General features: G+C 50.0%; 1 protein-coding gene across 3 annotated transcripts in view; it reads left to right on the top strand.

Moving 5' to 3' along the window:
* Nucleotides 1-14,633, top strand: part of mpp7a (membrane protein, palmitoylated 7a (MAGUK p55 subfamily member 7)) — a 129,023-nt gene that overhangs the window by 30,757 nt on the left and 83,633 nt on the right. For all 3 annotated transcript variants that reach the window (XM_035413679.1, XM_035413681.1, XM_035413680.1), the window contains one exon: nt 9,261-9,439. In XM_035413679.1, the coding sequence (XP_035269570.1) occupies nt 9,403-9,439 (37 nt within the window). In that variant the 5' untranslated portion in view covers nt 9,261-9,402. The remainder of the gene's footprint in view (nt 1-9,260; nt 9,440-14,633) is intronic.

A 14,633-nucleotide genomic window follows, 5' to 3' on the forward strand; every position in this document is an offset into this window, starting at 1 on the left:
CATTCCACATAGTCCTATTAAGCACTCGTTAATTATTGCTGTGTGGGAATTTCCTAATTATGCGATCGATATACATTTTAAGAGCACTTTTGAAAATGGAGAACACACCCACAAGCAGCCGATTGTAGAAGAGCGATGGCTGGTGATTTCGCCGGAGGATGTGGCTTTACTCTAAATCACTGCGAGTATGTTGCGATCGAGACGCTACGAAAGGCACTGTTCAGAGAGGTGGATTAGTGGTGTGACGTGCCTGCGTCTGGTTTTTGCAGAAATGTTGTTGTGAGTGGTGGAATTGAGTTAGCTTCGCCTCCTAGTGGTCACTCTGCACTATGACGCTCCCTGCCCTAAGCTTTCGGAGGTTGCCTGGCAAGCTGCTGCAGCGGCCAAGCCAGTATTTAAAAAATATATATAATAACGTTCAACCGGTTCTCAGACTCGTATCAGAAGACAAATTGTCATAGTCACGGCGTGCATTATTAATGTGTTTGTTCATTGTTCCTTCTTTTGACTTTTTTCATTGCTGTCTAAACTCATTGTGCTTGGCAAAGAGTGCAAAAAGAGGCCACACAGAAAGGACAAACCGCACTGTGGTTAGATTGAATCTGAACTTCAGTCATGCTGGTTGGTGGTGTAGGATCAGTCCCCCTTCTGTGAATGTTGATGCTTTGCTGTTTCTGCAGCGTTTGCAGCAACTTTAAATGGACGGTAACTTGATGCTTCCAAGGCAATCCAGGAGAATAGTTCCCTTGAGTACTGATCCAGAAACTGTAAAATCGGCCATTTTGAGCAAACAGTTTGGGCTGGAGTGGTACAGTATCTTTCTTACCGTATCTTTCTTTGCACCAAAAGATGTGCAACGGTTTTTTAATCCTTTCTTTTTGAACCCATTTCTTTAAATCCCTGTTTGAAACTGAAAATTGCTCCTCTAGTCACCAACTGCACCTTTGCAAGCACTGCAGTTAAAGCTGCTCCATTGCACTGGTTTGGAAGCCAGTGACCATTTTGCACTCTTCAGGCCAGAGCACTGCAGTGGAGAGCTAGTGTACAGTAACCTGTGGACACAGAGAAAGCTCAAACCTGCTAGCGCTGCAGTAACCTGTGGACACAGAGAAAGCTCAAACCTGCTAGCGCTGCAGTAACCTGTGGACACAGAGAAAGCTCAAACCTGCTAGCGCTGCAGTAACCTGTGGACACAGAGAAAGCTCAAACCTGCTAGCGCTGCAGTAACCTGTGGACACAGAGAAAGCTCAAACCTGCTAGCGCTGCAGTAGCCTGTGGACACAGATAAGGCTCAGTGCAAAGTTGTCCACAATGGACCTGCCCCTGTACTAGAGGCAAGCACCTTTGCTGACTGAATCACAAGCAGGCTAATAATGCATTTAGTTTGAGCTGAACAGTGGTCTTTAAAATACCCTGGCTGCTGCAGTGCAGTGACGGCGAAATGGAAAACTTGCCGTCATCTCATTCCTAAATGATGAATATGGCAAATATAGTCAATAACGACCTATTTAAGGGATCATTTATATGATATGCTTTGCTCTCACCATTTCTGTCTAATTCAATTGATAAAAATGGATTTGATTATGAGGAATGTCCATTTAACCAAATTTCAGAACTGTTTAAATGTATGTGTAATATGTGTAATTTATTTAATGGAAATTAGCTTCAGGGCTTTTAAAATGACCTATGCTATGCTGCAGTGCTGGAAAGGTTTCTGCTTATTTTAAATAGCGCTTTAATTCACATTTTAACAAGTGTCACCAGTTACTCCAGGCTCCCCAGCCCCTGCCTGTTACAGATCTGCTACAGTCATGTCCAGATCATTTATTCAGCAAGCCAGTCCTATAGCCCTGACATTTAAATATGGAGGCTACCTACAGTAGCAAACAAATCCAGCTGCCGTGTGTGTATTCGTTTAGGCCCTTCGTTTAGAGTGCAGAACAAGGAAAGCTTTTATTCCATATTGTATTCTTCTCAAATGCCAAAGACATCCTTGCCTCTGTCTAAATTGCTTTAGCAACCTAATGTTTTTCCATTTCAAATCTACCATGCATGAGCAGGTGCTTGATCTTTTCGTCAATTAACACTGCGTGAATTCATGATGGATTATAGTTATGCCAGTAATGAGTGAAACTGCTTACAAGAAATCTTGTAAAATCATACTTGCCATTGTTAGTTATTACTGACTGTCCTTATTGTTTTTAAAAAAAATACATACGCTAGGGAAATTATCAGCTAAGACTGTCTGCTATCGTGACTATGTTCTGTGGAGTACTAGTGCCACCTGGTGGACAAAAGAGAGATGGGCAGTGTCAATGCAGAGCTCCGTTTGGACCTTCTGTCTCTCTCTTTCCATTTCATTTGTCCTTCCTTTCTTTCTATTTTTTTTCTTTTCATTTTCTCACTCATACTCTCTTTTCCTTTCTTTTTTTCTCGCTCTCCTTCCCCTCTCCTCCAGTAGTCTCATCACAGCACAAATATTTGGGCTGGAAGAGCACATTTTCTGTCACCCTTCCAACTTCATTGCAACACGGGGTGTACATGTGAAAACAAAGCAGTGCGGTCTCTGAACCGCGCGCTCGAGCGACGCAGCACGCCTGCAATAACAGAGCGTCCGTGCCGCGGGTTTCGGCCGAGGCCCAGGGCCGCCAGACGCGGAGATCACTCCTGCGGAGACGGGGCTCAACGGGAGAATTTAAATAACAAATAACGCATTTTAAAAACTTTTAAAAAATGAGTGCTGGCTGCGAGGCGGAGGGGGAATAGAAAGCTCTGGAAGGAGCAGGTCTCTAAAAACGCTCTCCACAGGCATGCTACTCCTCGAACAAGTGGTGCTGCAAATCACCCTGACTGCCTGGATTTGTGCCTCTTCTCTGAGGAGCCAGCAGGGGGTGCTGTGAGAGGTTTAGGTTTCAGAATCTACGCTCACCACTAACCTAATGGGGGATACATACTGACCAGGCTCCCTGACTGAAGTTTGCCTTGGCTTGGAGCTGCAGCAGTTGTAATGTGTAATGCATATGGCTGACTTGCACTGCCTAAGAAATTACTGGGTCTGGTTCGTGGGCTTGGTCCATAAGGGCTGGCTTAATTTATACACTGTGAAGGTGGGAATGACTAATCTACATGACCAGCCAAACCAAGACTGGGGACAGTGCCTTGGTGACAGCAGGGATGAGACACCATTGTGTAAAATTAAGTATAGCTTTTAAAAAAAAAAAATAAATAAATAAATAACAAACCTGGAAATGGTCCATATTGGTGCCCTTGGGGAAGAAGGCACCAATACAGACCTCATTTACATACCCTGTTAGTAGGCACACGCAGACGCGCACACACAAAGGCACGCACACACATGGACACAGACACACACAACACACGCACACGCACGCCAAAACACATGCACAACACAGACACGCACGCATAATACACGCACACGCACACGCACACGCACACGCACAACGCACAGACACACGCACACCCAACGAGTTCTCCATCCTCCCGCCGGTCACCTCCACCTGACCCTGTGTGGGCCGGCCGGCGCGGAGGCCGATCCGTTAACGGCGGGCCGAGGTCCCCTCTCCGGTTACGGTTACCGGGTCACCGCGGTGGGCAGGGGACGGGCCCGGAGGCCTGCTGGGGAATCACTCAGGCCAGGAGAACGTCACGCTATGCTTTTCACGCCGCTCTCCTCACCCCCTCGTTTCCCGCTGGACGCCGCGCGCCGTCTGAACCCCGCGCCGCGGCGCTCGGGAGAGCCGCTCCGCCCCCCCCCAGCCCTGCGTTGGGAGGCCGCGGATTTATGTGGCTCAGGAGCGCTTCTTTTAAGAGATCCGAGGGGCAGCGGGGAGATCGTTTCGGTTTCGGGTGAGCGGCCTGCTCGCTCTTTTTTTCTTTTTTTTGTCTGCGGCTGCTCCTTCGGAGGTGACCAGCTGGGATTCGGGAAGTTCCGCCCACACAGGAGCCAGGGCCAGACTGTTTTCAAAACGGAAAAAAATAACCTTTCATTAACGTGCCCCTGTCCACCTACCCCTCTCCCCACCGGCTCCCCACTGGCTGTTATGTCTTCTAATGATTTAATTACTTAAATTACATGCCGATTAAGACAAAACCGCTTCAGTGTCCGTCTCCTAACGTGTGAGCCCTTCACTCTGAGTCTGTTAGGCTCACTTTGGTTTGAGAGAAATATGTCTGGTGCTGCAGTTTGCCTGTTCGGTCACTAGATGGCAGCAGCGCTGCGGGAGGCTGACGGGCGACCGGCCCGGTGGAAACTCCAGCATTTTTCACATTCATACCTTTCATTGCGATCAAGGTTTTTTTCTTTTTCTTCTTTCCACAGTGCAGATGTCTCCAGGTCTGCGCTAGCTGCACAGGGGCAGGTGGGGCTGGGGTACTGCAGCCCGCGTCCCCTTCTCTGCGCTTCTTTGAGTCCGCTTACGGGCCTTCAGGGTGCCGTAAACGTTTGAGCCGCGCTCCGCGCTGCGGCTCGGTTTCCCGGCCCTCGGCGCGGCCCCCGAGCGGAAAGATGGATCGAAGTTCAATTTCGGGAATATTCGGTAATCCCCCCCCCCCCCCCCCCCCCTTCAGGTCCGCGGCGGCAGCTGGTATTCGTGCGCGTCGGGCGAATCGATCCCAGGGCTCCCTCTGTCATAGCGATCACGCTCTTATGGCAAAAACGTCCCCGTCCTCCGGCTCCTCCCTGTCCTCCGGCTCCTCCCAGGCCTCCGGCTCCCCGCGCGGACGGCGGGTGCGGTTTCGGCGCGGCCGCGTGCTCTCGACGGCGCGCCCGTATGTAATAACCCCTCCGGTCCGCGCCGTGTAACCCTGTGCCCCTGCCCTTTCCTCGAGGTTGCCGTTGTGAGCGCGGCAGCGGCCCGCTGGCTTAGCCTCTGGTGAGGCCGAGCGGGACAGCGCTCCCCTGAACTGTAACTCCCCCTCCCCCCCTTTTTGTTTGAGGCGGCTACTGGGGTCGCGCTCCATTGTGTGGGACACTTTCGGCCATTTCCCCCTAGCCTCGGGGGCCTAGCGAGAGCCCCGATGCTTCTCCTGGGGTGCGCGGGGCCACCTTGGCTCGGGCCCCACGTGCGCTCCAGGGTGTGTGTTTGTACGCGTACGGCTGAAATACAGCACGAGGCCTGGAGCGCCTCCTGTCTGCGCTGCTTGTGTCGGAAAGGTGTTGCTTTCTCTTTCTCAAATTCAAATTCAGAATGCTTTATTGGCATGACATATTTACGTTTTGCCAATGTGTAATAGTCAATCATAATAATAACAATAAAATTAATAACAATTAATATAAAGATTGAAATATAACAGACATAAACTGTATACTAGTACTGGTAGTGATAGCGATAGTAATACTATTACTAATAATAATTACAATACTGTAGTAATATAAATATATATTATGTATTAATTGGCAGGAGTTAGGGGTCACTGCTGTCCCTCTGACTGTGTCAGGTACCTGCATATAGTGCTGCCAAATTTTCTCTCCAAGGGGGAATTGTTACAGTTGGCTCTCGATTCAAAACGGTGCTCTCTAATTTTTTTGTATTTATCGCGCTGGGTGAGGAAGTGTGCGGCTCTGTTTCTTGTTGGTTACAGTGGGAGCACGTCCTCTCTTCTCGGGGCAGCCAAGTCTGCCGACGCCGGCCGGTCTCTATTGCTGGGGTGTGCTTGCTGTGTTGTGCTCTATTGCTAGTCTGTACTTTGTCAATGTTTTTCTAAGTTTATCATTTTTCACTGTGGTCAGTTAATCGTTAGCATTTCAGAGCCAGATAGTGTTGTAATTTGTTTTGATTGCTTGTTTGAGTTTCCCAGTAAATAATGTAATTTTGCTTTTGTTGCTTCGTAATTTGGTTCATTCTGATTGGTTCAGTTGGTATGAAGCTGTGCTGAGGCTGCATGGTGTTAGTGGGGGTTAGTGAACAGAGCCTCAGCACCAGCTGAGAGAGGTGGCTCTTCTCTGCTCAGCTCTTGCCATTGCAGGGCATCGTGATGGTATGAGTGGGAGGGGTTGTTGTTTTTTAGATGTTTCTAAAATTTTACTGCTCTTTTTTGGATTTTGATTAATTGTGGATATTTTCCTAATTGTGCCCTGCAGGCATTGTTTGCATGTTTTACACTGTGGGGATGTTTATTTGGTATGCACTTATTGTATGTCGCTACTTATTGTAGCGCCAAATAAATTAAGTGTAATTTTTTTACAAAGCTCTGCATGCATTCTCTCTCTCTCTCTCTCTCTCTCTTTCACTCTGTGAGGTGTCGATTCCTGCAGCAATGGTGAAGTCGAGCATGAGGGATGAGGTCTCTGATCTCTGAATGGCTGTGTCTGAGACTGAAGACTGCGGCCACTGGCCTGTTGCTGTTTGCTAACGCCGCTAGCCTCTGCTCTTCCACACCACCCCTTACCTTCTGTTACCGCACAGCAAAGTGCACACATTTGGCGTTTATTCTATGATCCTCCTCTGCCTGCCTTCATTTGACTGCCTGACCTTGCTTTCACACTTACATTGTGTGATCGCCCACTGTTTCCTTTGTGGCCTGGTGATTTCTGTCTTGCACTACACAGCTGTGGGATGGCCTTGCGACTGTTGCAGCTATAATAACTTTGGCATGCACACACACACATACACTCATATACGCGCGCACACACACACACACACACACACACACACGCTAGCAGCAGACAGGTTCCTTTAGGCCCTGCAGTTGTGATTGTTATAGAGGTTAGTCTCTTGCAGTAGCTGAGGGATCCGATGTGGGGTGTGAGGTGGGTTGGGGGGGGTGGTGGTGTTTGAAAGGTGGATGATGGAGGAGCTGCTGAAGCAGAGTGCACACGCGAGGGATGGCCAGCCTTCAGCCCTCAGCACGCGCTGCAGCGCTGGGCGTCATCGCTAGCGTTAACAGCCGCGAAGGGCGTCGGGAGGGGAGCGACCCGCCTACAAGGTGGAAATGACATCAGTACCAGTACCAGTCCTTACCTAGCCAGCGATAAACAGAGCTGAGTCACCGTGTCTGATCAGCAGAACGCATGGCGAGACTTCAACACCAAGTGTACACAGCACAGTGCCAAAGCCTGGCCTAACTCTGACCCACAGCACAGTGCCAAAGCCTGGTCTAACTCTGACCCACAGCACAGTGCCAAAGCCTGGTCTAACACCGACCCACACCACAGTGCCAAAGCCTGGTCTAACACCGACCCACACCACAGTGCCAAAGCCTGGTCTAACTCTGACCCACACCACAGTGCCAAAGCCTGGTCTAACTCTGACCCACACCACAGTGCCAAAGCCTGGTCTAACTCTGACCCACACCACAGCCATGACCTAACACTGCCCCACACCACAGCCATGACCTAACACCGACCCACACCACAGTGCCAAAGCCTGGTCTAACACTGACCCACACCACAGTGCCAAAGCCTGGTCTAACTCTGACCCACACCACAGCCATGACCTAACACTGCCCCACACCACAGCCATGACCTAACACCGACCCACACCACAGTGCCAAAGCCTGGTCTAACACTGACCCACACCACAGTGCCAAAGCCTGGTCTAACTCTGACCCACACCACAGCCATGACCTAACACTGCCCCACACCACAGCCATGACCTAACACCGACCCACACCACAGTGCCAAAGCCTGGTCTAACACTGACCCACACCACAGTGCCAAAGCCTGGTCTAACTCTGACCCACTCCACAGCCATGACCTAACACAGACCCACACTATAGCCATGGCCTAACACTGACCCACACCACAGCCATGACCTAACACCGACCCACACCACAGCCATGGCCTAACACTGCCCCACACCACAGCCATGACCTAACACCAACCCACACCACAGCCATGGCCTAACACTGCCCCACACCACAGCCATGACCTAACACCGACCCACACCACAGCCATGGCCTAACACTGCCCCACACCACAGCCATGACCTAACACTGACCCACACCACAGCCATGGCCTAACACCGACCCACACCACAGCCATGGCCTAACACTGACCCACACCACAGCCGTGACCTAACACCGACCCGCACCACAGCCATGACCTAACACCGACCCGCACCACAGCCATGACCTCACACTGACCCACACCACAGCCATGGCCAGAGTTGTCTCCCACTGAATTTTTTGTTTTTGTGTAATTCTTGGTTTTTGTTAAATGTTTTTGTCAGTTTTGGTTTTTGTGCATAATTAACATTTTTTCCATTTATGCTTTTTTCCGTCATGACAGTTTAAAGCTGTGTTCAGGCTTTCAGTGGTAATGAAGTGTCCAGCGACGTGCTGCACTCGGTGTTGAGTCTGTGTTGATGGATCACAGCAGTACATGTGGAAGGAAGGCTTGGGGTATTATTATTGGCCAGTGCTGTTGCATCAGTGTTCCCAGCTCATGACCGCTCGGAGTCCTCAGGAAATGCACCGGAGATGTGTCGCGGGGGTGGCAGTAATGTGGGATTTCCAAAATGGAGGAGAAGGGAAAAAAGTACGGGGTGCCAGCGCTATTTGGGTGAGGGGAGTTTAGATTGGACGGGAGCGCTGGAAAAAGGCTAGCGCGGAGCTGGAGGCTCGTGCAGGGGTCAGGCGGGGGCCTCCCCAGGCCCCGCGCCGCCGTGCAGCACAGTAGCACCACCTGCTGGGGCTGGCGGGGGTACAGAGGTCAAAGGTCGCACAGCTGAGGCCCTCGCGGTCCCTGCCAAGGCCGCCGCATCCCCCCCCCCCCCCCCCACAGACGGGACTCCTGCTCTCGCCCAGTGGATTCTCTGTTTTCCTTGCCTTTTTTCTCCCCCCCCCCCCTCTCCTCCTTTTCATTTTTTTTTTTTTTCCATCTTTTGTGTCTGAGATTCCTGGAAACCCAAATGAGCGAAAGTATCTTGTAGTGGCACACTCACATTCTAGGAATCTTCTTCCAATTATCTCCTGATGAGCTGTTTTTCCCTCCTCTGTTCTATGGACCCGAATCGTGTACGAGGAAGGGGAGCTGCTGAATTTTATCCCAGAGGTGTATTCTTTTATTTTGTCACTCCCTTTCTGTCGTGGGTCTGTGTTGTTTACCGGTTGCCACTATTCCTCGCCGGTATGGCATTTCTCTGGTCCGCGTGTAGCTCTCTGCCAGTCACACCTGTCGCTAGCGGTCTGGCCTGGCGCTCGGCGAGCTGGGGGTCGGCATCCGACGGCGTTGTCTGCGAGCGCGCCCGCATCCTGGCCCCGGTCCCGCCCGGCTGAATCCTGTCCCTGTTCCTTTCCAGGCAGCTGCGGCCGATGGCATAGACCCGCGGCGCGACGGCTGTTGGCCTGGGGAGCGGCAGTCCCTGCGAAAGCGACCGGCGGGCGCTCCGGGCGCACGCCGCTGCTCCGACGCCCCTGCGTGACGCTCGGCCGGCGGGAACCATGCCGGCCCTGTCCACCGGATCCGGGAACGACACGGGTGAGTGCGGTTAGCCGAGTCTCGGCGGAGCCGCCGCCGCCGCCACCGCCGCGGGCGCAGGAAAGGCCTGGAAAGCTGGCTGGCCTGTGCTGCCGGGAGCGCAGGGCCCCAGCAGCCTGCGTTTCCTCTCGTAACGGGCCTCTCCTGGAGACAGCTGGGCAGCAGCCTTCCGCAGCGCGAGCAAAACGCTCCCCCGGCGACTCGCACCACTTACACAGACCTGCTGCGCTCGCCACATCCGGCACGCTCGCGCACCCGGGCGCCAGACACACTCCTACGCTCCTGCACTTTCACAGCGACTCGGCCTGCCTGCTCTGAAATGGACATCACTAGTACAAAAATACTCATGTACTTCAGTCACACTCAGATACCCTGATTGGACATCACTCATACAGAAATACATACAGTATGTACTTCAGTCACACTCAAATACCCTGATTGGACACAACTCATACAGAAATACATATGTACTTTAGTCACACTGAAATACCCTGATTGGACATCACTCATACAGAAATACATATGTACTGCAGTCACTCTGAAATACCCTATTTGGACATCACTCATACAGAAATACATATGTACTGCAGTCACACTGAAATACCCTGATTGGACATCACTCATACAGAAATACATATGTACTGCAGTCACTCTGAAATACCCTATTTGGACATCACTCATACAGAAGTACATATGTACTGCAGTCATACTGAAATACCCTGATTGGACATCACTCAAACAATAATACTAATGTACTTTAGTCACACTGAAATACCCTGATTGGGCATCACTCATACAGAAATACATATGTACTGCAGTCACACTGAAATACCCTGATTGGACATCACCCACACCCTGATTGTCATACAGAAATATGTTGCACCGTATACTTTAATCACATCTATTCTTGCATTAATTTTTGCACCATAAGGAAGTGTGGATCGGCACATTCAAACAGACGGACAGGGACTGATACAATCATATGTATGAGTGCTCAGTATTATTACACACGTGCACTTTTATACAAATCCATGTGACAGCTATTGCCCTTATCCGTCTATGTTAGATTATGGCGCTGTTATTAATGTGTAATAAAGCATTAACAGGTTAATTTATTCTTTATTATTAACACAGATGATTTTCAGCTTAGCCTTAATAATAGTAGATAGGGTTTCCATAAATTGAATAATATGTATTTATGTTGTCACTGACAGTCAGCAGTATATTTAATGATTTGAATGCAATTTTAAATACTTTACGGAGTATTTATAACTGCACCATAATTGGTACCGCATAGTGGTAACACTGTGCAAATGGTACCAATTTCTTTTCTTGTGGAGGTTGAGAAAAATGCATGTCAGAATAAAATGTCAAGTGAATAAAAAGTAAGTGTAACATTTTCCTACTGACCCTGTCACTATGCAGTAAAAAGTGAAACATTATTACTGTAATAGCTGTATAACATGACCAAAATGAGCACTGGTGTTTATTTTGAGAGATGTCTAAGGACTCTTCAATAAAAAAAATGTTGAACTTGGATGCATTTTAGCCGTATAACATGAACAAAATGAACACTAGTTTTCCAGTGTGAAACTGTTACGCCGAAAATATTGAGACGAGGGTGATGGCGTGTAACTGCCCAAACTGTGTGTATGTTTCTTATCAGTGTGTAAATGTCCAAACGGTGTGTATGTCTTTTATCAGTGTGTAATTGTCCGAACTGTGTGTATGTCTTTTATCAGCGTGTAAATGCCCAAACTGTGTGTATGTCTTTTATCAGCGTGTAAATGCCCAAACTGTGTGTATGTCTTTTATCAGCGTGTAAATGCCCAAACTGTGTGAATGTCTTTTATCAGCGTGTAAATGCCCAAACTGTGTATATGTCTTTTATCAGCGTGTAAATGCCCAAACTGTGTGTATGTCTTTTATCAGCGTGTAAATGCCCAAACTGTGTGAATGTCTTTTATCAGCGTGTAAATGCCCAAACTGTGTGTATGTCTTTTATCAGTGTGTAATTGTCCAAAATGTGTGTATGTTTCTTATCTATGTGATTCATAATCTGTCATAGAACATTACAGAAGGTTTAAATCTCATCTTGTGTGAGTATTTTTATCGTGAAGTGTAGAAGTGATGGATTAAGCGAACGCCACAGGCTCGGTTGGTGGAGGACAGTGGGGTGCTGCGTCTTCTGAGGCTGGATTGGTCGCCTCTGAGGCGTCTCCTCCATCGTGCCGCCATGTTGGTGTGAGGAGGGAAGGGGGAAGGGGGGAGAGGCAGAGCCGGATTCAGAGAAGTCCCTCGTTTCGCCGCTAACCACTTCAGACGTATCGATCTCTGCCCAAACCTCCGACCCCGACGCAGAGGAGGAAAATGGGGAAAGGGGGAATGTTCTTTTAAAAAAAAAAAAAAAAGGAGAACGGGAGAGCGGGAGGAAAAAGTGATGGATAAAGAATGTGTTCATCTCCAGGCTCGGGGCTCTGACTGTTATTAAGTGCCCGTTGTGGAAATTTGTGTGGACAAAGTGAAAAGCCAGACCGTCAATTACTATTATGGTCATTCGAAGCAATTACAGGCGCGCAGTTCGTCCCAAACGAAACATGTAGGGCGCTCATCTATCCCTTTTCATTGGTGGCCTGGTAACCGTGCTGTGCCTCGAGGCGGCCCGGATCACAGCCTCTCTGTCGGTGCTGTTGTTTAGGGCGGGGATGACGCAAGGCAGGCTATAGTGGCATGACAGAATTTACAGAAAGATTTTCCTTTTTTCTCCTCCTGTGAGGGAATGTGCTTGAAATCGCTGTGGTACCAGAGCGCAGGCAGATATTTGGCTTTGTGAGGGAGAGGTGAGTAAGGCTAGGATATATATGAAATGGTGTTTGCTCTTTGAAGCAAAGGTGGATAAAGTTTGACTCTGTAATTGTTATATTTCAAATGGAGGCAGCTCTTTGAAGGAAAGGAGGATGAAGTTTAGCTTTGTGTGCAGTGTTGGTCAAAAGTTGAAAGTGGAAACTAATCAGTTCCGAAGGTTAAGATGTGTATGTGTGCATCTCTGTGTTGTGTGTGTCTGTGTTTGTGTGTGTGTGCGCGTGTGTGTAGGAGAGAGAGTCTCTGAATATGTCTGCTTGCATTGTCGTGTGTCTGTGTGCCTGTTATTGCGAATGGGAGTGCTCATATGCATGCATCTGCTTGTGCATCTGTGTGCCTGTGTGTATGTGGGCTTGCCCCTCTCTCTCTCTGAGTGGATGCACGCGCTTCGTGCATTTTCTGCCCTCCTACGCACATGTGCACACAGTGTGTTTGCGTATGCGTTTAGCTGGAAGGGGATCAGAAGCGGTCTGGGAGACGCCGCGTTTGAAATGTCCTCCGGGCGGCACACGGTTAAGTCGACTCCTCGCTGGCCGGGCCGGGTGGTTGGCGCGCGGGTTTGGTGTCGGGGAGGGACTTGGCAGGGCGCATTCCGTTTGGGGTTCTGAGAGCGGCAGGTGAGTGACGCTTTTATGCCGGTCCGTCGGCCTGTCTGAAGACAGGCGTGTTTGTGTGGGCACGTTCGGAGCGCGTGACGTGCCAGCGGGCAGGCCCCGGCTCACGCCAATCAAACGCGCCCATTAAAGCCAAGCGGCATTCTGCTAGCCTCACTGACGCTAATATTTTCCTTTCGCGTTTCTGAACACTGCACTTTATCTACGACACGTGAGCGTCTCATTAAAATGCTCGTTAAGTCTGTGTTTTGAGAGTAAATGCCGGGCTGGTGTGCAGTACCGCAGTTGCCCTGCGGGGGACACGCCCCATCGACTCTCAGCTGGCACGCCGTCGTTGCCCTGGCTCCCTGCTCACGGCCGAAAGCATCTTTGCGCAAATGAAGATCTAATAAATAAAACCAAATGGTAAAACTTGAAAAACAATAAAAAAATCTGGGAAGCTGGCCTCAGAATATCAGTAAGGGGTTGGTGGGAAAGACCTTCTCAGCAATTTGTCCCCTCCGCTCCCTTTCTTGTAACTTTTGGGGAGTTTTAATAAATATTTTGGATTGTGGTTAATAGGACTGGCCCTCAGCTTGCTTCTGAATCCTTACGAACGGTGGGGCGCGGGGGGAAAGAACTCGTCCGCTCCCCCTTGAGAATGGGCCTCTGCTCGTGAGGGCTTATTTTCGTACGCACCACCCGACGGTTTGTTGGCCTGGGCCTGTCGCCCGGGACCTGGTGCACACACACACACACACACACACACACACAGCCGTTAATTTCACATCTCTCCGAGCGGTTTGGTGTTAGCTGTGAAACGGGTCCAGAGTTAATCAGGCGGCAGAGTCGCGGGGAGGTCAGAGAGCGCGCTCAGCCGCGAGGCTCCTCGCACGCCATCGCCATCCTCGCCGTGACTGCGGCGGCTTCCGTTCGGGATGACCAGCGCCCGAGGGTTTCGGTTTCTCCTCGGGAACAACAGACTTTTGTTATGCAAAAAAAAAAAAAACCTCCCGATGACGTTCACAGACAGGGGAGGGGTTGTCCCTGGGGCCAGACGGAAAGCTGTCTGTCTTGGATGGTTTTAGACTCCACCCGTATTTTCCCAAAAGGTTTTCCAGTCATTTGGATTTATTTGAATCGTTAGGGATACTTTAGCAAATGGTGAAGAATGATGGAGGTGATTGAAACGTATAATCTTTGGGGGGGTGGGGGGGCGGTTGGGGTAGTAGGTGTGTGACTGTTAGGGCAGTGGTCTCGCTGCTCCCGGTCCACAGTTCACCACCTGCTTTCTGCCACCGGTCAGCAGGTGTTTGCAAAACCCTGTCGGTGCGGTTTCCTCCTCAGGGAGGGACGCGTACTGGCGAGCCCCGCGGAAGGCCGTTCCCTCTGGGGGCCGGACGGCAGCCTGTGTCTGGCTCTCCCCAGGTCCCCGGGCTGTAAGGACAGGCTGTGGGTTTCAGGAGGTGAGGGAAAGGAGTTGGGGTTAAGATGATGGACAGATGAATGATTCTCACTGTGCCTCGGAATTCAACGAGCGAATCTCCTGCTCTCCCTGGTGCGGGTTTAATCGACACCACACCTTATTTTGACAGCATCCTACATTTCCCAGAAACACCAATACGTGTGAAGCAGTGCCACCTTACTGTACATTAGCCCCATTTCATGAGTTTTGTGCCATCTCAGTGAATGCAAATCCAGTAGCCATTGTTTGATTTGTAGTTTTCTGTCGTGGTGTG

This window comes from Anguilla anguilla, chromosome 4 (genome assembly GCF_013347855.1).
Source record: "Anguilla anguilla isolate fAngAng1 chromosome 4, fAngAng1.pri, whole genome shotgun sequence".
Classification (NCBI taxonomy): domain Eukaryota; kingdom Metazoa; phylum Chordata; class Actinopteri; order Anguilliformes; family Anguillidae; genus Anguilla; species Anguilla anguilla.